The sequence below is a fragment of the Protopterus annectens genome, chromosome 8.part0 (assembly GCF_019279795.1).
Source record: "Protopterus annectens isolate FY-2018-M chromosome 8.part0, PAN1.0, whole genome shotgun sequence".
NCBI lineage: Eukaryota > Metazoa > Chordata > Ceratodontiformes > Protopteridae > Protopterus > Protopterus annectens.
The window spans coordinates 1,808,913,483-1,808,940,545 of NC_056741.1; the positions used below are offsets into that span (position 1 = coordinate 1,808,913,483).

At 40.9% G+C, this 27,063-nt stretch overlaps 1 protein-coding gene across 1 annotated transcript in view; it reads left to right on the forward strand.

The window, feature by feature from the left end:
* HYDIN (HYDIN axonemal central pair apparatus protein) overlaps positions 1 to 27,063 on the forward strand; it is a 6,673,197-nt gene that overhangs the window by 4,992,593 nt on the left and 1,653,541 nt on the right. The window contains exon 60 of the mRNA XM_044079523.1: positions 10,267 to 10,418. Within this exon, the coding sequence (XP_043935458.1) occupies positions 10,267 to 10,418 (152 nt within the window). The remainder of the gene's footprint in view (positions 1 to 10,266; positions 10,419 to 27,063) is intronic.

Here is a 27,063-nt window from a genome sequence, read left to right on the forward strand (position 1 = left end):
GACACTGAAAAACAACAAAAGTGAAAATAATATCTTTCTTGGAGGAAATACTGAGCAAAAATGTGTGGACCCAGCTATCCATGTACAGATGATTTCAGTATGCCATATATAGTTAGGGGGGTGTGGGGGAATTTGTTTTATATTGCATTTTACCAAAAACTTCAAAACAATACATTTTGAACAATAGACATGCATAGTTGCAATACCAATAACTAACTTTCTCAGGAAGGAGTTACACCCCCACACCCCCCTAACTATATATACTAACTCCAGGATTGCACTATAGTGGGGGAAAGGGCATATACCTTTTACTTGCCTTACAGTACTCTATACAGTGCCATATATACTAACTGCAGTTCAGTGAAATAAGTTTTCAGCGAAGTGGCTGGAGTGAAATGAAATTCAGTGAAATGAGATTCAACGAAACAAAGTAGACTCATATATACATATATATGTGTGTGTGTGTATATATATATATATATATATATATATATATATATATATATATATATATATATATATATATATATATATATATATATATATATATATATATATATGTGTGTGTGTGTGTGTGTGGGTGTATGCATATATATATATATATATATATATATATATATCTATATACATATATATATATATATATATATGAGTCTAGGACACAAGCTCGACTAGCATATGTCCGAATCACAAAACATAGAACACACATGCACGAAAGTACTTAACATCGAAAAGCGCTTCCATGTATGTGTAGTTCAAAAAAAAAATCTATGTTTCTGCAGGGAGGCTTCGCCCCCCTGTGCCCCCCCACTTTATTATTCTCACTCCGAGATCACACTACAGTGGGAAAAGGGAATTTTCCCTTACCCGCACTGTAGTCCGATCTACGAAACAGGCACACATACACGGAAGCGTTTGTCGATGTTAAGCACTTTCGTGTATGTGTGTTCAATGTTTTGTGATTTGGACATATGGACATATGCTAGTCGAGCATGTGTCCGGATCCCATATGTGTGTGTGTGTGTGTGTGTGTGTGTGTGTCTATATATATATATATATATATATATATATATATATATATATATATATATATATATATGTATATATTATAGTTAGAGAGCTAGATAATGCTATCTTTTAACAACCTTCACTCACTCTAAGATTACATATATAGCTCAATTCCTGCCATCTTGTAAACCTCATTCTTCCTCCTAAACATAATTCTTCATGTATTATTTTCACAACTTCCATTCAGTTCTGTGAAATATGTTCCTTCACTTTTCTAAAGAGTCTAACTCCCAAGTTGTTTTATCTCCTTTACAATATTCTCTGTTTTGATTAAAGTTGGCTTAAACTTTGATTTCCTTTTCTAGTAACTGCATTTTGGCAGCAAAGAGCATTAAACTTACTAAGGACTTACTACGCACAGGTAATTCAGATTCTGTAACCTAGTTCAAAGAAACACTTCCTTTACAACAGCTGTTTCCTTAACATTTCTGTCAATGAGCACTGTAGGAAATTTTTAAAACTAATTCCTTCCCAAGAAAAGCATGCTAATGCTTCCAGTTACCTTTCCCTCCCCCATCATACCTCCAGCATTTGCTGTCTTCCCAAGAAAAATTCCTCTAACGTTTACTTTTGTCATAAGCATACCTGTGTAAATATTTTCATGTGAAAATCTTAAACGATCTAGACTTTGTTGCATACTTGTGTAGCCTTACAGGTTTCTTCTCATTATTCTTTTGTAATTTGCCTTTCCATTGTCTTTTCCCAATCTTTTCTGATGTCGTCTGATTTTTGTTTTTATACTTATCTTGCATTGTTTTATATACCTTATTGATTATCCATTTTGATCAGTGACTTTTATTCTAGAATAAATTAAAAAAACTCTCCAAGAGGTAGCACTCCTCTGTCCTTGTCTGTTTGACTACGCTTTGTTTTCTGCCCTATTAAGGAAGGCAGTTTGTAATCTGCAGTGCAAAATTCTGCTTATTCTCATCCTACTCTCTTACCTTTCCATCACAAGTTATTGTCTGCTAATACTTGGTGTCTTTTGCTAATTTCCTTCAATAAATTCCAACCTACTCTTGCCAGTTTTCTATATCCCTACTTGCAAAATCTCCTTTCTCTATTCATAGGTTCATAGTCGAGTACTAGGATAGATGCCCTTGCAGGCCATTTTAAGCTTAGCCAATTTCTGTATATGTGCTCTAAATAACCTATTACATTTCGTTATACATAGACCTTACCCATCCCATGATCAGCTGTATATTACCCACATGAGAATAACTGTGATAAAACCATAGATAATTTCAGGGGACTTATGCATGGGATAAAGCATTTAGGAGATGCCTGTGTTCATTAGTAGTACAGGGGGGCAGTCCTGGGGTAAATGTTCTGTTTCTCATCCATATTTCTAAGTTGTGCTTGAATATGGGCAGGGATGAACTTTGTTTTATAGGGATAGGGAGTCTACTCTGCAATAGTTATATACTCTGTGAGATATACCTGTCCCTCCAAACCATTCTGTTGATGTTGCAAAAGAGGTTTAGATTCCTAAGACCAAGTATTTCTTCTGCCATTTGACTTGCTGATGTGCAGTAAATCTATCAGTAATGGGTTAGAGGATGCCGTGTATGCCAGACACAGGTCATCTGTTAGCAGTCTGTAGGATACAGAGTGTAGTGATAGGGCCATGTAGGGCATGTTGTTTAGGCCTTCTGTCCTTTTAGTAAGGTATCTCTCTGGGCGTTCCAGTTGTTGCATGTGTTTGAACAGCATTCCCTTGCTGGCTTCTTTGTAGAATAAAATTTCCTACTTGGACTATAATTTTATATATGGTTCATATTAGGTTTGCCATCACATCACCAAAATGTATCCGTGCAAGCGCCAAACTTAAATGTCATAATTTAAAACACTTTTCCTCTCAAATGTCAAACATGATAAAATTGGTTTTTGACATTCAACATTTCCAGGAGTTTAGCATGAAAACCCATTTGCTGTCCAGGACATAGTACAGGAAGAGCGTTTCAACATCGTAGTTACTGCAAAACAAAAGTCGACATTTCAAAACTCTGAAACTAGCCTTTCAAACAAGTGTTACTTGCATAGATGCATTTCGTTGATGTGATGGTAAGCCTTCATATTATTCTCCTTAGGGACTTGGATCCAAAATCCTAGTCTCTCTCTCTCTGTCTCTTGAACCCCACTTCAGTTTCATCATCATATATTTCTCCTTTTCTTTATAAACTTAAGCTTGGGGCTATGTATCTTAATTGCATAGCATTAAAATCCCCCTTCAAATCAGGTAACCATAAGCCAGTATGTTCTGTGGAGAGAATCAGTTTATATTGTTTAGTATTCTGACATATAATCAAACCTGAAATCCTTTCTTTGTTGATGTCACATGCTCATTTCTTTCCAAATGTATCTCCTGCAGCATTACTATTTCCACTCTCCATTTTGTAATATAATTGAATACCTTTTCCATTTAGTTTATACCTTTAAGGCCATTTATATGCAATATAATATGGAAAGTGTAATCATTCTGACAAAAAGCTATTTTTCCCACCTATTCTACCTGACATTTTTTAATGTATATTTCCAACTTTTGTGTTATATGCACACATTAATGTTTGGTAGACTGATCTTCTGTACATTTTTTTCTTCTCTTCACCTTTTGAAACTATGTCCCATTTTTCAAGACTTTTTCTCTTAATGAAAACCCTCAAACAAAAAAACTAAATACATTTTCAAAACACCCTCTCCCCTATTAACTTGGAATGAAGACAGAAAATTATGTGCAGCTTCAAAAAATAAAGTTTAGGCCTCTTTGTTGGTGTAGAGGAATAAAGCCCTGACTATGACCCAGCCAACCCAGGTTGGATTAGTGTCTTGGGCAACTGACAGATTGGCAGAGAGAGATGGGTGTGTCCTTTCTTGGGGGGTACATGGGCTCTCTAGGTGATGATCCCTGGTGGAGGTCATGGACATCGCCTGAGGAGGTGGGAGCAGTGGGGCTTGGCTGAGCTGCTGTGGAAGTTGGACAATATGCCCCTGACTCCTATTGACTCCCCTGACTCCTACACTGCTTCCCCCCAGAGCCATACCACACTGCCACAAAGGTAAGGGTAGAAATAGGGTAGGTGATTATGGACAGAAGCTCAGATGTGCCAAGCCCATTGCCTGCAATCTATGACCGGCCACAGCAGATCACTGGAATAGTCTGGTGGATGGGGTGCAAAGGCTGGATCAGTAACAAGGAATGAAGGATGTGGGAAAAGAAAAAAAACAGATATGAACAATTACTCCAAATTAACAGCTGCAACCAGAGACATTACATAACCAAAAATTAAGGTTACTCTTGCAAAAGTGCATGGTACAGCCTGTTTTCCCACATTACTGTATGCTCTTTTCGGTACTTTTCCGTTATCGGGGCAACACTGTTAATGCAGTTGCTGAGCTCTGAATCCAGTGTCCAACTATGTATGTTTGATTTTAATCTTAACAGGTGTGTGTAAAATGTAGTGGTTACAGCTTATTTTTTTAAATATTATCCATGTAATGATTTGACACATGCCTGGTAACATTAACTTCAAAAATACATTGTTTGACAGTGGATTCGCAGCTCAGCAGCTGCATCTACACTGTTTGCCTGATAACAGAATAGTTAAAAAAAAATTGCCAAATAATGGAATATTAAAAAAATCAAAACAAAAAAAACAAATGAGTAGTATTAAAGTGTTTCCTTTTTTAAAGCATCAGCAACTGATTTAGCAAGGCATCGCTGACAACGGAAATGACCGCTGTTGGGATGTACTAATATTTTATTTTACTAAGGGTTAACATAATTACTTCAATTCCAAGTCGCATCTTAACAACTTCTGTGTTGTAAGCACTTCAAGGCAAACATATACATAGCCATTTCCCCTGCATTTCTAACATCATTTCATGCCAAAAGATGTACAATCCCTCTGATGAAATATATACATCATGAGTATGTGTTCAAGTTTCGCCACTTGAGAACTGCATGGACTACATGTAAATTACGACACTGTAAAGGGAGATAGTTAATTTCATACCAAGTAATGTGGTGTGTATAGCAAAATTAAAAAAAGGCCTGCTATCTGAATTGGAAGTATTTCTTTATTTTTCTACTTTTTGTCCTTGTAACTTAGCGAGGCAGTATTTTAAACGTGATCATTCAGCTGTAATCTAGGACCTTAACACGTCTGTTAACGAGATGTGTGTACGATTTAAAATAACTTCTATTTTTTTACAAATAAACAAATAAATTATTGCAACAAATAATTTGTACAGACAAGTGGTTAACAGACATGCTAACGAACTGGATTACAGCTGAACGATCGTGTTAACAGTGTTGCCCCGATAACGGAAAAGTACCCTCTTTTATTATTTCTGTTCCCCTCCCTGATGTGAAAAAAAACTTGTATGCTTTCAGAGAACATTAACTTTTTGCCCTAAAAAAGTGTAATGGCTACCTTTAAATAAAACTAAATTGTATTAAATGCATTAAAGTATTAAGGTTGGCTAGGAAAGTTGCTGTCTCTTATTCACTTCTGATAATTTCAAATTTTACTTTACACTGAAATGCTTACCATTGTACTTTATATTTTGCATTTCCCTTGGCAAAGAATGGTCAAGATAATTGCTTGTGGAGCCCTCCTCTGTGGGAAAGTACTCAGCAATGAATCTTTGTAAATTTCACTTCAGCTACAGTCTTCTTGTTTCAGACAAAACATTTGCTAATGGAAAAATGCTAATATATTTGCAGATGTAAGAAGCATATCATTTTTCAGTGCCTTCATCATTTTGTCTTATTTTTAAAGCCTACTTTATAGTTTAAACCAAAGGCATTAATCTAGATGTTCACTCTTGTAAAAATAAGAGAACATATTTTATTTCTATATATAATATAATATAATCAGTGCACTTTTACACCCCATTAGCCCAAGATTACAGCAGATTAAACTTAAACTCATTTTTGTCCAGTCTTTCTTCTCTTGTTATACTGTAAAGCCTATTTTTCTTAAAGCTGAAAACATGCTTGTTTACTTTAATATCTTTACCACATACACCAGTCACTGAGAAGACTCCCCCAACATTTAAATACCCCTGACTACAAGAGTACACAAAACTGTTTTGCTATAGTATTTAGTTTATATAATTAAATGTTTTATACAAATACTAATAAGAACACAAATTATTTTACTTAGTTAAATTTTTCCTTATTTTTGAGTTCTTCTAAACATTAGTAATATAATATGCTTTACAGTCTGCCCACAAGTTTAACAAAGTCAGCAGAAGTCCAGCCTGTTTTAGCAAATTTTTCTTGCAGTGTTATATTTTACAAATGTGATTGACGCTTTATAGTCTCACATTTTTTCACTAATTTCATTGTTGTATATTCACAAATATGATTGATGCTTTATAGTCTCATAGTTATTCATTAATTCCAGTGTCCCTGGTCTTTTTCCAGTTCATCTTCATCTCCTATACACTTGGTTCAAATCTAAGGTATTCTTCATTCTTCTAGTCCACTCCTGTGCTTTTTGTTTCTATCTCTCATGCATTTTCTTTTGGAACATTAGTTTTCACTGGCAAAGTCTCTCTATGAATTTTACTGTCAGAAGAATGAGAACCAGAATCCCCTTCTACTTGCTGGCTCATTTTTTGTTGGACAAACATTTGTATTTCCTCCTTAGCCTGTTCTGCAGCTAAAATGTTTTTGATCCTCCAGGAAAAATAATCTGAAGACAACTGGATACAGCAGCTTGAATCTTACACCTGCCTCTCAACATCCCCTCATTGCTGAGATAAATTTGCTTCTCTTCTACTTGAAGTACAGTGAATAATTGTTTTCTACAATCATCTTCTGTCTCCATTTTTTAATATCTTTCCCTTCTGCCACTGTTTTATCAGGATCAACTCTTTCTGCTGGTAGTATTGCATCTTTAATAATATAGGTCTTGTCTGCTTTCTCATGGCCAGATTTGGAGCATACATTCCATGTGCCTTCAGTTAGCAAATCTTGCTGTGGAATACCAGTCTAGTTGCTTAGTTGTGCTTTCATACAATTAATACAGTCTGTTCCTTCCAGTGTCTATGGTACAGCAGAAAATCTCAGGTTTTTTCTGTGCATGGTGTCTTCTAACTCATTTTTTTTGAAAGAGCTGCTCTTGAGAAGCCTCATACATGGCCAGCTTTTCTTCCTTTCAGCCTCTGTTTTTTGCAGTTTTATCAGTTCATCTGAACAGCTAGTTAAACATTTTTCTGTTTTACCAGCATTTTGTTATTTGAGTTGATATATTCCTTCAGTGTTTCATTTATTTTAGTCATATTTTTGTACATTTGTTTATTTTTCCCTGTAAATTACTGGAAGCCATCTGTTAAACCAGAGTTAAAGCTTGAACTGCTTTTTGCTGAACAGCTGCAGAATCCTTCCATGCAGTGTTTTCACCTTTTCTGGTAGATTTTCTGTCAGGTTTTCCTAATTTCCTCTTTGCTGGCATCCAGATAGTGTACTTACTTGCCAGTAACTGAATTTTACCTAAAAACAGTTTCAGTGTCACTTTTTCCACACTGGTAGAGCTGAAGTTAAGCTGTTGATCAATGTGCATTCATCCTGGGAGTCTATCATCAGCATATGTTTGATAATGAAAACCTCTGCTGTGAAGAGCATCCCTAAGTGGTAGTATATGCCTGAGCAGCAAGCAAGATGATTACTATTGGGGGAGTTAACCTACAAGACTGCACTGCATTGAACAGCCAAAATGGAAAGAAACATCCTAGCCAAACATACTGCCTCGGAGACTGCAAAGGGATCTCAGCTACTTGATGAGAATGCCCTGATTTACAATGTGAAAAGCCATGGAGAGATAAAGGAGGGATGAGATGGAATATATAACTATTGATCATGTGCCATCAGGAGGTCATTTAGAATATATCCCAGTGGTGTGCTGCAATCTAAAGTCAAATTGATGTGAATCAAGGAGGAATACAGTTTTGCATATACGATTTTCTTGTAGCCTTACCTAAAAAGGTTAGAGATTGGATGCTCCAGCATATTCAGATGAAGTGATATTTTTTTGATGGTGAAAATCATTTGGGTCTCTTATAGTGAAGAAGGCAAAAATCTCAGTCTCATTAAGGACTTAATAATCTGAAATTTTTAGTAGCCTCAGTGGGACTCTGATCCAGGCTCTAGCTAGTGTAGATAGGATGCAGTGATGAAGCCACACTGTTCATCTCACTGAAGTCGGTATAACAAAAATTAGCCCAGCAAAGGTCCAGGGCATTAGTGTAAGACATTCCATAACACTGCATGTATGCATCAAGGGGAAAAAATTAACCACTGTTGGTAATCGTATCTATAAAGAAATCTTGGGCCTCCTCCCACTGAGAAGAAAAAAATACTGGCATACACAGCAAACTGCCCTGGATGTGACTAGAGGCTCTGAAAAATACATTGTGCTTCGGATTCATAGACAGAACATCACTGCTTCTGTACTTTTGGACAGGATCTACTGTGAAACTCCCATGGGATACAGCTATTATAGTCCTATATGATAAATTATAACGGTATTTTTTAAGATCAGTCTAGTACATCTTTATAGATGGGGTAGTGGAGTCTTCAAAGTGTACTTCTAATATTGCCCTGCTTGTTACTAGTGTTTAATACTTCTACTTAATGTCTAAAGGTTGCCACACCTGGAGTCTGCCTGAATAAAATGAGTAAGTAAATAATAAATAAATCAGTCAAAAATAAATATATTTGTAGTTGTTAGCACTGCGGTGGTGGTGCTGTGGTAGCGTTGTTGCCTCACAGTTAGACATTGCCCGTTCGATTCTCAGTTAGAGCGTCTTCTGTGTGGCGACATGCGTGAATGGGCGTTCCTTCATTGAAGGATGTGCGTTAGGCCCGGCAAGCCAGCACATAAAAATCTACTGCCAATCATTAACGGACCGGAGTTCCGCTGTGGCAACCCCTAACCAGGAAAAGCCGAAGGAGGAGGAGGAGCAATCTACCATCTTAAACTGCAGGTTACAATGTTGTAAGCATTCCAGTTATGAACAAAGCTCCGATACTGAGATAGATGGAACCTGTCCCTTTCTTCTCAATGAGTGCCACACCATAACTGCAACACTGCTGCTGCTTGAGTAATCCGAATGCTTAGTGATAACAAGTGCTTAGCAGTCATGGGTTTTGCCAAGAAATATGCCTTCTATGACTGTTAAGATAATTTATTTTTTTAAATGAGATGATGTAAAATGTAAATTTTAACAAAAGCCATAGCAGGGTTTTCAAACTTTTATTTTATTAAACGTATCTGTTTTTAATATATTTAAAGCTTTCCATGTCAGATTTTTTGCAGTGCTGAAAATGTTTTCTCCCTAGAAGCATAAAGTGATCAGGCAGTGGTGAAACTAAACTTGGTAAAGGGGCTGCACCCTTCTACACCTGACCCCCATGTATAGTCACATCCTAAAGTGATATGAGAAATTAGATGAACTGCTTCAGCCTTTACAGTATAAGCCCTATATTTATTTTCCCTAGCCCAATGCATAACCTTAACTTCTAGCCCTGTAAAACCTGCTAGAAATGACCCCAAACCTTCAATATAATGGTGTTTGAAGATGATTCCCACCCCCAACTCCCATGGGGTGTGTTGATTTTGAAATGCTGCTGTTAGGAGTTACTCAGGAATTTCAGAGGGATTAGGCCATGGATTAGACTGAAAATTGCCTTGAGATTTGTATTGGTTTGCTTTTCTTCCATGGTTTCCCTTGTAAAAAAGAGCTTTTGCCTCAGTGGGACTAACTCAGATTTATAAAATTAAACAAATACAATACCAGAGAACTACAGATAAAAATATGAGTGGAGTGAAATCTGCCATTGTTTTGTCTCCCAGCTTCACTTTAGGAAGAGGCTGTGTTAAAACTATATGGTTTAAGTTAGAGAATGTGTACATAATCAATTCCCTTATATGTGACTTCTGCAAGCCATACACCACATGCCTTATACAATATACCCCCCCCCCACACACACACACACACACACACATACACATGCACCTAGTGTTACACACATATTTCTGTAATATTGCTTTTGTGGATTGACTGAATGTGAAATAGCCACATTTCAAGTTTTGGCAAATAAATACATTACTGTATAATGTTTGCATGGTACGTGTTCATCTGCAGTTTAATGTTTTAGTCTCTGATGTGAGTGTTTATGTTTTCCAGACATCTGCTCGGGTGAACGATATCTTTGAAGTAGAGCCTAGCCGGATGTGTGTTCCAAGTCACTGCAGCCTGTTTGCTGTAGTAACCTTCTCTCCCCAGACAATGCAGAGCTACCAGTGTCTGTTTGAAGCTGCGGTGGATGGGATGCCAAGGTATGTTACAGATATTAACTGAGCTGCTGAGTGTTGAGAAATCACCACCTGCAGCAGCAATCATAGTTAATTTTAATAAGATTTTACTAATTGTGAATCTTCCATCACAGGTCTGTTGTTTTACACATTGTAGTGTAGGTTTACAGATGGTGTTATGACTTAAATATGAACAGACTTGTGTTTGAAAGACATAACAAGAATCTTTTTTAAGACTTGTTCTTTTTTATTGAAAGCCACAAAGTAGGTCTGTGACATAACCTTTTAGTGCCTTATGAGAACAGAAAGGTTTCTGCTCGGTGCTAGTCAAATGAGCAATCATGACCCATGTATTTATCACTAAATACACATTTTGATTTACAGGGATACCACCCCCAACATTCCTAAGTTTTTAAACCTATAAACATAAAACCATTCTACAGAATACATACTTTTGATATTTGTGCATTCCCTGCAAGCAGTAATTAAATTGTTTTGAATCTACTCGAGGAACCACTAAAATTACTACTCAAGATACTAACTCTGCTGTTTTTTTTTTCTTTTCTACTGACTTAAAGCTTTCAGCAGTCCATAACCAGCAAGACCTGATGTAACTCATTAACAAAGGAGTATTTTCTCTGTATGCAGAATTTATCTTGCATCAGCCAGTAGGCATAAAGGAAAAATAATTGAGTACCATAGGCTGAGGAAGGTGCAGTCATCATATACTGAATGCCATTATGTTTTTGTTTTTTGTTTTTCTAATTTACATACTCTTTCCCAGAGGGGAACATATATGAATTCACTATGCACTGTCCTGTGTGTTGTGATGCCACTGTGTGGTTGCTTATCTGTTTTGTATGGCGAACTAGCAAAAAAAGGAACACAAAGCCAGAAAAACAAAGAAGCCTCTTAGAGTTGCATAAAATCCTTCACTGGTGTCTCCTGGTACCTCGGCTTGTGCCTTCATGGGATAAATTACACAGCAGAAATAAACCTTCCTTATATAGTAATACATCAGTCAACACCACAATCAAACCATGTTCATATTAAAGTGAAAACGTCCCTTTTGAACAAAGGAACATAACATAAAGTCAAAGGCACATTTCCATTATTGTTCCCAAAACACTTCCCATACAAAAGTTACACTTTGAAATTTACTAAATTCAAACCTGTTGGATACAAAGTATTAAAATTGACAATAAATTTAGTTTCCAAAGCTAATAACTTATTTGTAAAATTTCATCCTGTTGACATAAAGGTTTTCCTACCATTAAAAAATAAAGTAGAATCTGAACCATCATGATAGGTGCAAAAATGGTTGGCAACCGGGCTATCCAATCTACTGTGTCTGATATCCCCCAAATGTTCAAGGATACGCCGTTTAACCTGTCTCTTTGTTTGTCATATGTACCATTTTACAACAGGACAACCAAAATCAGTAATATATACAACCCCACTTGAACTGCATGTAAACCTCTGTGTGGCTCTATACATCCGATTATTAATCTTTGTACCATTTAAATTCTTAATCTTGGGACAAACTTTACAATCCAGGCAAGTAAAACACCCCACCTATGCATTGGTATCTATGCTTAACTTCCCTTTGTTAAGCAATTCCTTAAGATTAGAAAATCTACCATATGAAAAAGCGACCTTCTCAGGGGAACACACCTCTGGTGGCATCACCTTGCGTGACAATTGGCCAGAAATGTCTTACCAAACTACTCAACTTTTCAGAAAAGGGTGAGAATCTGCTAACAAAAAACAACTTTTCCTCTTCATGATTGAGCTGTACACTATGGCCGCTCTTCATAAAACTCCCTCTATCAGGAACACCAAAACCCTACGTTCTGTCCTTTCTAATAAATCCACATAATACTCCCTGGATGTTAACCTCTCCCTAACTTTCAAAAATTCCTCTGGAATCAAAATTTTATCATACGTATTATTGAAACTATGTCTATACTCTCTGTATTGGAGTAAATCCATCAAATGAGCGGGGTGCATACTAGACGCTAGAAGAAAATCATTGGCAGCCATTTCTTTCGCATAAGACCTAAATTGCACCTTTCTGTCCTTACCAACATACAATTTTAAATCCAAAAATTGTATGAATTCTTTGTGACAATTAAATGTGAATGATAAACCAAAATTATTAATGTGACAGTGTTCAATCTCGCCGTTTGTTCTTACACATGGGTTCGGAGCCGATCCTCGGCTCCGTGTCGGCCGCTTGCAAGCTCTGCATCGAGAAGAAGCTCGAGATCACCTAATACCCACAATCCCCCTCTGCCTTTACCTCAGATCTAGTTTGCCGCTGCAGCGTTCGCATCACTGGGTCGAGCTCGAGCACCTAAGATAAGATTAAGATTTTATTCTTGTTTTTTTCTTGGTACTTTTATTACATAAAGTTGTTTAGTGATATTTTGTGTGTGTGTGGTAAGGTTCAGGGATACTTGGTACCGTTACGTTTATTTAAACTTAGTTAGAGTTATCTTCGGGGCCTACCACCCCTTACTTGACTTGACAACTGGATTGACCATATTACTGGATTCGACATTTTTACCGGACTTGACTACTTTACTGGATTTGACTTTTTTCCCTTTATTAGTGACATGTCTGAAAAGGCTAAATCGGGGTTTAAGCGTTGCCAATGTGGGCAAAAGATGTCAGTAACTGACAATCATAGTTCCTGCGTCTACTGTCTTGGCCCTCTCCATCTGCAAGAAGACTGCTCTATTTGTCATTCTTTCAGTGGGAGGGTCATGACAGATAGGCGCAGGAAACTAATGGATAGAGGTTTGTTAAAACCTTCCTTTCAAGAGGCTCTGGATGCTTCTGACCAGGCATCCAAATCCTCGAAGGAATCGAAGACGTCGGAGCCCAAGTCATCGGCTCTGAGCTCTTCAGCAAAAGTTAGATCACCGGTTCCACAGACTTCGGGGCCGAGTGTTCAACTGTTGTCAGTTTCCGAGCCTCGAGTCTTGGAACCGGTGATGGAGCTCCCTCCCCCGACACTGTTGAGGTCAGCTCCGTCTTCGATTCCTTCGACCCGTTCTTCCAGGCCCCTCTCCGACATCGATGTGGACCGTGTGGTGCAGAAATTATTGGAACATACGGCCTTGTCCAAGCTTATTTCGGTTTCCACCCAGTTGGTGTCGAAACTTGAAGGCCTTCCATTATCTCCATCCATTCCTCCTCTGAGACCTGTCCAGTCTTTGGAGCCGGAAGAGGTTGATCTGCTGATTGTGGAGCCCTCGGTGCCAGAACCGTCCTTTTCTTGGTCGGCTCCGTTCACCTCGACTCCGTCGGATCCGGTACCGGAGTCTCGGGGTCGAAGATCCATCCTTGGTTCCGGGGCCGAGAGTCGAACCGATGTTTCGGTTCTGACTCTTCCTCTCGGGGCCTCGGCTCGGATCGATTCGGCTCCGTCCTCGGGGTCGATGCCTTCGGTGCCTGTTTCGGGGATTCTTCCCATTTCTTCGGAACCGGGAGATACCTCAACTCGGGACCCGGGGGCCTTCGATCTCATGAGGAAGGTGTTGTCTACCCAGACAACCACATCAGTAGAAGCAGCCTCTCCTCCCCATAAAGGACCGTTATCTTCCTCTGCACCAACGGCCACATCCAAGCGTCGAGCACCGGTGTCTCAGCCACCCCTGGAGGGTGCCCCCTCTTCCTCGGAGGCTTCTTTGGATGTTCCCCCTGAAGAAGTCCCTAGGAAAAGATTGTGTAAGAGGAGACACTTAGATTCTCCACAAGAATCTTTGACATCCGATACTGACTTAGATGAGTCAGAAGGGTCCCCAAAGTCACCTTCAGAAGATGTCTCCTTTTCTGACATCTTGGAGATCCTAAAGCAGAGAGGTGATTGGCAGTCCCTTCCCCTTTCTGAGGATGAGTCAGTCTTGCTGAAGGCATTCGGTGCTCGCCCTTCCTCCTCCTGGGTCACTCCGCCCTTCGATGAGTTAATGGAGCTGATTGCTCGAAGGGCGTGGGAGGCACCTGACACGGTGGAACCAGTCCCTAGGAAGCCCAATAAGTACATCACTGCACCCCAAGACAAGGCTTACCTCACAAAGGGAGGTCCAGTGGACGCCATGGTGGTGGCAGCGGCCACAAAAAAGGAGATGTCGGAATCTTCCTCATCTGTCCATCCGTCTAACAAGGATTCCAGGACGATGGATAGATACGGGAAGCGCATTTTTAGTTCAGCGGCTCTTTCTATGCGATCCCTGAACTATTTGACCCATTTTACACGTCTACAGAGGGATCCAATCAAAGAGTTGGGAGATACCCTCCAGGGTACTACAGATGCTGCTGTCTCAGAGAAAGTTACAGCACATCTCAATACCCTTACATCCATCGTTAACTCATCCATGAGGCTGATATCATACGCAGCCGAAGGATCGAGTAGGGCAGCAGCTTCAGCGATTGCTCTTCGCAGACAATCCTGGATGCGCTTATGTTCATTTGCGGAAGCCTTCAAGTCTTCCTTTACTAACGCCCCATTTGATGGTGCCACTCTCTTTGGCCCCAAAGTAAAGGAGACCCTTACCCGGTGTGAACAGGAGGGAAAGACTCTGTCTGCTGTCGGAGTCCGTTTTTCCACCCCATCCAGACCGTACCCCAAAGGGCAACGTGGTGGAAAAATGTGGTTTCGAAAACCCCAAGGATCTTTCCCAGGCACACAGGGTGATGCCCCTTCTAGAGGCAGAGGAGGGGGCAGAGGTGGAAGACGCCGCCCTGGTGGCAGAGGGGGTCCGCAAAACCAGGGTGACAGGGATACAACCCCTGGAAAACCCTTCCAGCACTCCTGAGAGGAGGCCCGACTGTCCTACTCTGGAGGCAGTCGGGGGTCGCTTAGCTTTATACCCTCAGGCCTGGCAGAATCTTACTACAGACAACTGGGTAAAAAGCGTGGTTACCAGAGGTTACAGAATACCCTTTCTATCCACTCCCATTCCAAAGAAAAGACTCCCAGATGTGCCGCCCCATCTGCGAGACCCAGCAGCTATAGAAATTTCAAAGCTGCTAGAAAAAAAGAGTCATCCAACCAGTCCCAGCGGACCAAATAGGATTCAGAACTTACTCAAGGTTCTTTTTAGTTCCAAAGAAGACAGGGGACTGGAGGCCGATTCTGGACCTAAGCAACCTCAACACCTTTGTCAAGAAAGAAAAGTTCCGAATGGTCACGCTTCAATCGATCCTTCCATTCTTACAGAAGGACAACTGGATGTGCTCAATAGATCTGAAGGACGCATACTACCACATCAAAATGGCCAAGGCATCCAGGGATCATTTGCGCTTCCGGCTGGGAGCCAGTCACTATCAGTTTCGAGCCCTGCCCTTTGGTCTGACCTCAGCCCCCAGGGTTTTCACCAAATGCATGGCAGTGGTAGCGTCTCATCTGAGACGCCTAGGATTCCAGGTGTTTCCGTATCTGGACGACTGGCTCCTTTCTGCCACCACCCGGCGTCAACTGATACAGGCCAGGGAGTACACCCTACAACTTTGTATTCACCTCGGAATTTCCGTAAATTTCGAAAAATCTTTACTACAGCCATCACAGCATATCTTATTCATAGGAGCGGAATTAGATACGCATCATTTAAGTCTAAGGCTCCCTCCAGAAAGGATAGCCTCACTACAAAGCCACATTTCTCTCATTCTATCATCCAAAAAATCCCCAGCAAAGCTAGTTCTGAAAGTCTTGGGTCTCATGGCAGCTTCTCTCATTGCGATACCATTGGGAAGACTGCACATGAGAGTTCTACAATGGCTACTGTTTGCACAATGGTCGTTCCAACAGCTACCTCTGACACACGAAATTCTGATAACAAACACATGCAAATCACACCTAACCTGGTGGCTTCAGACTTGCAACCTTTCCAGCGGAAGACCATTTGTGCTACCCACGCCAACAGCTACGGTAACCACGGACGCTTCCCTGATAGGGTGGGGGGGCATCTTTCAGGGACAGACAGTCCAAGGCGAATGGACCAATTTGGAGTACAATCTGCACATCAATGTTCTAGAGTTGAGGGCAGTGTTTCTAGCATTGCAACACTTTGCTCACCTTCTTCCTCTAGGGACAATTGCAGTTCAGACAGACAACATGTCTGTAGTCTGGTACATAAACAAGCAAGGGGGAACCAGGTCTTATCAGCTATGCAGAGAGGCCATGAGAATTTGGCAATGGGCGAAGTCCACGGGTCGCTTTCTGATCGCAATGCACATCCCGGGGTCATCCAACGTCATAGCCGACAGGCTGAGCAGAGCAATCCTGTTGCCTCACGAGTGGTCCCTCAAACAGTCAATTGCGAAGACGATTTTTCGCAAGTGGGGCCAGCCTTCCTGCGACCTTTTTGCGTCTCCAATGAACGCCAAATGCAGGAGCTACTTTGCCCTATTACCCCCTCCAGGGGAAGTCCCCAGGGACACGCTGGTGCACGATTGGCCCCCGGGTCTCCTGTACGCTTTTCCTCCCTTTCCCCTTATTGCAAAGTTTCTGCAGAAAGCCAACAACCTTCAGAGGATGATAATCCTCATTGCCCCATTCTGGCCTCGTCAGATTTGGTTTCCCTTTCTATTGCAACACCGCATTCGGGGACCTTGGTTTCTGGACCCAGAGCCAGATCTACTGACTCACTCGTCAGGAGTTCCTCACCCATCTCTCGAATCACTCCATCTAGCAGCTTGGCTGCTCCGCTTCCCTTTCTAGCCAGGTCTGATTCTCTTACACCGGCAGTTCAGAATATATTAGTGGCTTCTCATAAAGCTTCCACTACAAAGACCTACACCAGTAAATGGAAGCGTTTCGTCTTCTGGGCGAATTCAGATCATTTGGACCCTGTTATAGCTCCGTTAAACAAGATCCTGGAGTTTTTAACAGAGTTATTCCATCAAGGAGCTTCTCCTGCCACTTTAAGAGTGCAATTGGCTGCCATTTCCAACTTTCATGTAGAAGAATGTGGAGCACCTATTATGGCTCATAGACTTTGTAAGGCCTTTTTAAAAGGATCCTTTCATATTAGACCACCAGTTAGAACTCCTACATCACCTTGGAATCTGAACCACTTACTTTCTAAATTGATGTTGCCCCCTTTTGAGCCAGCCTCCGTTTGCCCATTGAAGTTTTTATCATGGAAGACCCTCTTCTTGGTAGCCATTACATCCGCTAGACGAGTGTCTGAGCTTCAGGCTCTTTCTATTAAACACCCTTATTTGATTTTCCATTCTGACAGAGTATCTCTTCGCACTAATCCATCCTTTCTCCCCAAAGTTTGCTCTACCAATAACATTAATCAGTCCATTGAATTACCCACCTTTTTCAAAAATCACACTAATAAGTTAGAGTATATGTTACACAAATTGGATGTCCATAGACAACTCAGGTTTTATTTGGAAAGAACAAAGGATCACAGGAAATCTGATCAACTATTTGTAGCTTTTGCTGACAGCAGGAAAGGTGTAGCGGTTACTAAACAAACTCTTTCCAAATGGCTAACTGATTGTATCATATACGTTTATGATTCTTCAAATCAAACCTTATCTGTCAAACCTAAGGGACATTCTACAAGATCAGTGTCTACATCCTTGGCTCACGCAGCTCGCCTACCATTAGACACGATTTGTGCAGCTGCTACTTGGGCTAAACCGCATACATTTATCTCTCATTACAAAGTGGACAGGGTTTCTAGGGATAGGGCAACCTTTGGTTCCACTGTGCTCAAGAACGTCCTCCCGTGAGTTCCTCAGGATTATGGAGCTAGGGACGCTACCCATGTGTAAGAACAAACGGCGAGATTGAACACTCTCACATATAGAAGTTATGTCCTTACCATAACGTTCCATGTGGAGTGTTCATCTCGCCTTTGTTCTTACATTCCCACCCTCCCACCCTCAGGAAGAACGTTCTATTTGGTGCCTGGTCTGGAGTATTCTCCTTCTGCTTTTTGCAGTGGTTGTATTATATGATGCACATGTGTATATATATATATATATATATATATATATATATATGTATATAGAGCATTTCTTGATTGTGTAAATTTTGGTATGAGTGTGCTCTCTATGGCTGCTGGTTTGTTTGCAAACTAGATCTGAGGTAAAGGCAGAGGGGGATTGTGGGTATTAGGTGATCTCAAGCTTCTTCTCGATGCAGAGCTTGCAAGCGGCCGACACGGAGCCGAGGATCGGCTCCGAACCCATGTGTAAGAACAAAGGCGAGATGAACACTCCACATGGAACGTTATGGTAAGGACATAACTTCTATTTTTCTTCCAGATCCATCATGAATTTCTTAAACTCTTCCATTTCCCCTTTACACGTGAAAACCAAATCATCTATGTATCTCTTATAAATAACTATGTTATTAGAAAAACTTCACTGCTATAAATGAAAACCTGCTCAAAGAAATCCATGAAAATGATGGCTTATGATGGGGCAAATGAAGCCCCCATAGCAGTTCCACCCTTTTGTAAATATGTCTGATTTTCAAATACAAACCAGTTGTGTGTTAAACAAAATTCCAACAACTGTAAAATGTAGTTTGTCCTAGGACCTACCCCCATGATTCTAGCTACTGCCTCCATCCCCAACACGACTAATGCTTTTATAGAGTGCCTTGACATCAACACATGCCCAAAAATAATCGGCCTGCCACTCCATCCCCCCAACTAGATCACATAAGTCCATATTATTATTATTATTATTTATTTACATTTGTTGACCAGGAATGTCTGACTGGATGCAGGTCCATTTTCAGTGGAGGCCCGGAGAGAAAAGCTCCACAAATGAAAATACTACAGACATAGTTACAGATGAAGAATCCTAGCAATTAAAATATTACAAACATAGTTACAGATGAAGAACATAGTACATTCAGTAGATAACTAACATCTGTTCTATCCACGAAGTCATAGCAGATATTAACAATTGTTACAATAAGAAGTTACTGCCATATAATAAGTAGATAGGCATGGAAGTATCAGATCTTGCTGTAATCAAAGGTAGTTTGTGGGGTGGAAGAGAGGTACAGGGTAGATGGAGTGGGAGAAGTTAGAGGGGAGAGTTGCAAGGGCATAGCCAGCATATTTTTAGGTGCGCTTTAAGTAAAGCTTTGAAGTGGGTGCATGATGGTAGAGAGGTTATTGTGGGGGGGTGGGGGTGGGGTTCCATAATTTGGCTATAGCGCTGGAGAATAGTGCTTCTCTAGCAGTGTTATTAGCTCTAGTAACCTGTAATTGATTTTTGTAGCTGGATCGTACTGGTCTGGTGGTGAGATAGGGTTGGAGAAGATACTGGAGGGATGGGACCTTAAGAGGATGGTTAACCAGTCTGTGGGCGAGTGCGAGTTGATACCATTGAAGGAGGTGAGGGAGTTCTAGCCAGCCTAGTTCAGTAAGTGAGAGACAGTGGTGTCTGTGGTAGGATGCCCCGGTGGCGAATTTGGCGATTTTGTTGTAGCAGGTCTCGAGTTTCTATAGATCGCATTGCCTTAGGTTGGTATATATTGGAGAGGCATAAAGTCGGGTGGAGATACGGTGCAAATTTGCAACTGAAATCCTAGCTGCTTTGGTGAGGAGTTGCTTATTTCTGTATAAGGCTCCTAGTTTTTGGCGGACTTTGTTTATGGTCATTGATATGTGAATGTCAAATTTGAGATTGTTGTCTATTTCAACTCCTAGCAATTTGGTGTGATCTGTTGGGTGGATTGTGGTGTTGTCTTTTGCTGTGATGTTAAAGTGAGAGTTGTTTTGAGTATGTTTGGTGGGTTTGAAGATGAGGAGTTTAGTTTTGTTTGGTTTGAGTATTAACTGGGCATCGGATAGCCAAGTTTCAACAGAGGAAAAGGCATCCTGTGTGACCTTTTGCAATTCGGGTAGGGACTGGGCTGAGCAGATGATGGTTGAGTCATCTGCATATTGTATGAGTGTGCCATGTTTGGTGGCAGAGGCTAGATTATTGGTGAAAATAGAAAAGAGTAGGGGTCCAAGGATGGATCCTTGGGGAACACCAATAGAGACAGGTAGTTGGGGAGATATGTCATTTTACCTTACAACAGATTGCTGGAGGTCAGACAGGTAACTTTGAAACCAATTGGTGACTGACTGAGAAAAGGATAGGTTATTGAGTACGGAGAGGAGTTGTTTGTGTGGGACCATGTCAAATGCTTTAGATAGATCTAGGAAAGTAGCAAAACATAATCTTTAAGTTGAGAATCTAAAAAAATTCATACATTCTGCAGTTAAGACCCTACACCCGATATATCGGCCTTCCAACGGGATCCGACAAACATTTATGAATCTTGGGAATTGTAAAAAACTTCGCTTTTCTGGGATTCCTAACGTAAAGCTTTTTAACATCATTAGTGTTAAAGAAACCCAGTCTCTCCCCTTTCTCCAATAGATCCAATAGCAAGGAATTAAACTTAACTGTTGGATCACTGTGTAACTTTAAATAAACTTTTTCACCATTTAACAAGTTAAAAGACATCTTGTTATATTGCTCCCTAGATAGGATAATCCAGTTGCCACCTTTGTCCGCTTGTGTAAAAACCATGTTCTTATTTTCATTGCATAAACTCTGCAACGTTAGCCACTGCTCCCTACTCAAATTGAACCTTTTTTCATTTTTTGCTTTTATTACAAAAACACTATATTCATGTTCTATTTCTTTACACAATGTTGACTTTAACAAATTAATGACTGTAGTACGTTTTGGAGGAACAAACTCACTCATATACGGTACTACAGGTATCTTACACTTCCCGTATCCAGTAACAAAAGCATCCCCCAAACATTCATTGTTGTTAATACACCCATGATGAACATCCCCCTCACATAAGTCAACAAACTTATTTTCATATATTGATAAATCCAAAAGGGAACTGTCGGAGTCGGTAGAAACCTCATCCATCCCAGGTTCCCTAAAACTTACCACATTTTTCTCATGAATGATTTTGTTATGAAAAAACATCTTTAAATTCAACTTCCTACAAAAACGACCAACTTCAATGAATAAATATGCTAAACATGGGAAGTACGTGGGAACAAATTTTACACCTTTACTTAACAAACTTTTCACATCATTGTTTAGAATCAAATGTGAAAGATTAATAATGTCCAACTGTCCAAACTCAATTCTACTGCTCTTCTCCTGGTCTCCGACACATGAATCAAAGACAATGAAGTCCCTTGGAACACCCACAACCCTTATCTCCTTCTGCTGTTGTCGCCATTGCTTACTCCACCATCTCTGCTGTTTCCCTGTCACTTCTGGCCTCTGCCTCCCGACTGCTGCTGCAAACCACTATGCTGATACTGTTGTTGTGGCATTTGAAATGTTTCATTCGTTTGCACATTTAAATTTTCGAATGAAACACCTTTTTTACTGCTAGACGCCATGTCCCCCGAGGACAAAGAAGAATCTGATGCAAAGGAATTTCTTTCACCTTGCAGAGATCTGCTTCTACCCCTCTTCGGTTTCCTCTGCCATGAAAATATTAAATTACTTTCATAGTCCCTCATATCATGTTGCAATTTACACTTTTTTCGAACAGTAATGTCCCCTCCACCTTGCAAACCTTTGCTCTGATAACCCCCATTTTGTCCCAAAAAGCTTCTTCAAACACCACTGATACAAGCTCCTCCTGCAACTGCAGGATATCCGCTTGCATCATGTCGTGCGCCATATAATTATGTTTAATCAAGATCTTTAATCAAGCTGAGGTACACACAATGACACCGTCTTCCAGTCCTCCAAAAGATCTGCCTCTTCTTCAGTAAAATCAAATGCTGGAAGGCGGTCCACTCGAAGACCGCTTAGAGTCAAATTTGACATAACCTATTTGTCCAAAAGCTTTGTATCATAAAAGAGGGTTACCTCCTTAATTAACAGTCTCTCCAGTTTGTCAAATTCACTGGCACATTGACTTACATTGCCCAGGGACAACAAATCACCCGTTACAAATTTCTCCTCACTAAAATGATTCATAGGACAAACAAAGAGACATGTTAAAAGGTGTATCCTTGAACATTTGGGGGATATCAGACACATTAGATTGGATAGCCCGGTTGCCAACCATTTTTGCACCTATCATGACGGCTCAGATTCTACTTTACTTTTCAGTGTGTTAGGAAAACCTTTATGTCAACAGAGTGAAATGTTTACAAATAAGTTATTAGCTTTGGAAACTAAATTTATTGTCAATTTTTATACTTTGTATCCAACAGGTTTGAATTGAGAAGTAAATTTCAATGTGTAACTTTTGCATAGGAAGTGTTTTGGGAACAATAATGGAAATGTGTCTTTGACTTTATGTTATGTCCCTTTGTTCAAAAGGGATGTTTTCACTTTATTATGAACACGGTTTGATTGTGGTGTTGATTGATGCACTACTATATAAGGAAGGTTTTTTCTGGTGTATTACTACAGCTTGCACCAGCCAAAAAATCTCAAGCTTTACCTCTACCCAAAATACCTCTCTCTCTCAATTACCTGAGATCTCGTTTGCCGCTTTCTGAAAGCAGTCGCGTCTAGCTACTACTCTCGAGCACTAGTAGGTTTAGGTAAATTTTTTCTCATTTTTCTTACAGTTTTTCTATCTTGTTTCCTTGTCTTGTTACATTTAGTGTATTTTTCCCAGTATCATCATTATTACTTTCCCCCTTACACTTTGGTGTATTCCCAACTATCAGTGCTGATTGTCCCCCCCTCATCTTTGTAGTCTTCTTTCACCCTATACACGCTTGTGTATATCTGAACTATCATTGTGGATAGTATCTCTCCCCTATTTTTCCTCTGACTTTCCCTTTTTTGTTTGTGTGGGGTGAGATTTGTTTAGTGGAGTTACCTAACTGTTTTTCACTGTTGAAATGTCTGAGAATGGTAAAGGCCACTCTGGCTTCAAAAAATGCGTGGCCATAAAATTTCCTCTTCAGACTTTCATTTATTTTATGTTTATTGCTTTGGTTCTCACCATTTACAGGAAGATTGCAGCATCAGCCATACCTTCAGCCATCGAGCTTTCGTGGAAAGGCACAATAATCTTATTTTAAAAGGCTTCTCCCTTCAGCCTTTTGTAAAGCCTTATCTGCTGGAGATAAAGCCAAGACATATATTTCTTGTCCTTTATCCTCTGTTGAAAAATTGAAGAAAAGAAGTCTTTTGGTTCCGACCTCCCCATTGGTTCCAAAATTCAAAACATTGTATACCTCGGCTCCAACAGTTCCCACAGAACTGAAAGCCTCTGCTGTTGACATTCCAATGCCGGTGTGCATTATTGCACCTATTGCAATTTTGAGCCCCTCAACATCAAAGGCCTTGGTACAGAAAGTGACTCTCCTCTATTGATCCCTTTATTGGGGAGCTTCCAGAGGTATTCTTGCAGAGGCCTAAGTCCCCTTCCATGTCATCCATCCTTTCCACCAAAAGCCTTTCAGAACTCGATGTGGAGAGGTTAGTGAATAAGATTTTGTGGGCTAGAGGGCTTTCAAGCCCCTCTTCGGTAGTGACCCCTTCGGGTATTGGTACTAAAACTTCTTTTACAACATTAACTACTCCTCCTCCTCTAACCTCCTTGGAGATCTTAGAATCCTCTGTCCTGGAACTCCCAGAGTTTTCGTAGCCAGTAGTTACCCTGAGCTCTTTGGTTGTTTCTGAACCGGAGACCACCCTGAGGCATGGCTACCCTGCTGGTTCGAGGGGACAGGGCTCAACCCCAGGTTTTTCTGAGTCATTCCTGCTCCTTGGAGCTTCAGCTTGAGTTAGTTCAGCTCTGGCTTCGGTCTCGGGGGTTGGTTTTTCAGAACAGGTAGTGACCCTGGTTTTGAGGCAGTCTATCTCAGTTCCGAGCTCCCTTCCCTCTTCAGGGGGGCCAGCCTTTGAGGCTATGCAGAGGGCCCTTTCTCTTACAGAGATTCATTCTGTGCCTACCTGTCAGGACATGTACCTTCCTCTAGCTCTGTTATTCCTGCTGCAACTCCAATGGGAAAGTGAACCTCAGGTATCACAGGCACAGGTGCTATCACCTTCTGATACCTCCCCAGACTATCCCCCTGAGGAGGTCCCTCAGAAGAAGAAGTGCAAGAGGAAGCACTTGAATTCCCCCCAGGAATCAGTCATCGAAGACACAGATTTCGATGAGGGGGAAGGGCCCCCATGGTCACCTCCTGAAGATGTCTCATTTGGAGACATCTTGGACATTTTAAAACAGAGGGGTGGCTGAAAGTCTCAAAACCCTTCCTCTGAGGAATCTGTTTACCTGCAGGCTGTCGGCACCTGCCCATCTATCTCTTGGGTGACTCCACCCACTGATGAACTCATTCAGTTGATTTCTCAGTGGCGTGGAAGGCTCCAGACACTATCAAGCCCATCCCCAAAAGACCAGAAAAGATTCTTTCTGCTCCAGAAGACAAGCAGTTTTGGGTTAAGAGGTTGGCTATAGATGCTATGGTCATAGCGGCAGCCACTCTAAAAGACCTCGCTGAGAAGAGTTCTTCCGTCCATCTGCCCAGTAGAGAGTCTTGGGCCATGGAAAGGTTTGGGAAGTGGGTCCATGCTTCATTGACCTTCACCATAAGGTCTTTGAATTTTTGAATTTTTTGGCACATTTCACCAGACTCCAATGGCATCTGATTAAAGAGTAGTCAGACACCCTGACAGGAGCTGTAGCTGAGGGAGTCCAAGAGAAAGTGGCTTCCCAGTTTTCCACCCTGGAGTCTCTGTCCAATTTATCCATGAGACTGATTGCTCATACAGCTGGAGGGATGTCTAGAGTAGCGGGTACAGGTGTAGCCATAAGGAAACATGCCTGGATGCGCCCAGAACCATTCAAGTCTTCTTTCATCAATGCTTCTTTTGACAGAACATCCTTATTTGACCCTAAAGTAAAAGAGACTTTATCCAGGTGTGAGAAGTATGGTAAGACCCTTTCTGCTGTGGGTGTATATTTCTTCACCCTCCCCCCAAGGTCCTTTTCTAGGAACCAGAGGAGCGGTGGAAAAATATGGTTCAAGAAATCCCAGGGGTCTTTCCAAGACACATGTAGAGAGAGTTCCCCTAGAGGCAAAGGGGGGAACCAAAATGGAAGACGCCATTCTCATGGCAGGTGTGGTCTGCAAAATCAGGGCTTTGGGGATTCTTTTCCAGGCAAGCCCTTTCAGCATTCCTGAAGGGAAGCCTGATTGTCTTCCTCTGGAGGCAGTCGGGGGATGCTTATCCTTGGACTTAAATGCCTGGCTAAACTTACCAAAAGATTCCTGGGTACAACAGATCATATCCAGAGGTTATATCATTCCATTTCTTAACCTCCCACTGTTCAAAAGAAAATCCCCAATGTTGCACCCAATCAAAGGGATTCAGCAGTGCAAGAAATTCAGAAACTGCTGGACAAATGAGTCAAACAAGTCCCACCAGACCAAGAAGGATCCTGACCCTACTCAAAATTCTTTTCATTTTCAAAAAAGACAGGGGACTGGAGACCAATTTTGGATCTCAGCATACCGAGCAAGTCTGTTCGACAAAGTTCCGGATGGTCACGGTATAGTCTGTTATGCTTTTTCTAAAGAAAGATGACTGGATGTGTATTACCATGTAAAAATGGACAAACACTCCAGAAGGTTTCTCCTCTTCTGGCCGAGAGCCAGTCATTACCAATTCAGAGTACTACCCTTTAGACTCACCACAGCCCCCAAGGTTTTCACCAAATGCATGGCAGTAGTAGCAGCTCACTTGAGACTGCAAGGATTCCGAGTGTTTCTGCACTTGTACGATTGACTCATAACCACTTTGACCAAGCATCACTTAATAGCCAGAGACTACACCCTCGACACCTGTGCTCATCTGGGGATTACCGTCAATCTAGAAAAGTCACTTTTAACTCCAGCACAAAATGTAGAATTCATAGGAGCAATACTGAATACTCAAACAATGATAGCATCTCTTCACACAGAACAACATCAGAGAATTGTGATTCAAGCTCAAAAGTTAATTCACAGGGAGAAGGTTCCTGCACGATTAGTCTTGCAAGCTCTAGGATCCATGGCAGCTTCCATAACTCTAGTCCCATTAGAGAGGTTACATATGAGAGTTCTGCAATTGCTACTAGCTGGTCTATCCTTCACCACCCAATATCAGACCAAAGTTTAATCACCAACCATTGTAACATGGACCTTCTTTCGTGCATGCATTCTGAGCAGCTTCTTCATGGTCATCCTTTTGTTTTTCTAGAGCCCAAGGTCATAGTGACCACTGATGCCTCCAAGATGGGGGGGGGGGTTATTTGTGCAAGACAGCCCAAGGCAATGGTCCCCTTTAGAAGCCAACTTGCATATCAATGTCCTGGAGATAAGAACAGTGTTTCTTGCATTACAGGCCTTTCAGACAGCTTTTCCTCAGGGAACTATTGCATTTCAAACGAACAATATGCCAGTGATTTGGTACATCAACAAACAGGGAGGAACCAAGTCTTACCCCTTTTGTTGAGAAGCCCTCAGAGTGTGGCAGTGGACAACCTGTCCAACCATTTTCTAATAGCAATGCACATTCCAGGGAGTTCCAGTGTGATTGCAGACAAGTTGAGCAGATTTATCCTTCAGCCTCATGAGTGATCTGTCAATCCAGAAGTGGCAAAAATGATATTCTTTCTCTGGAGTTAACC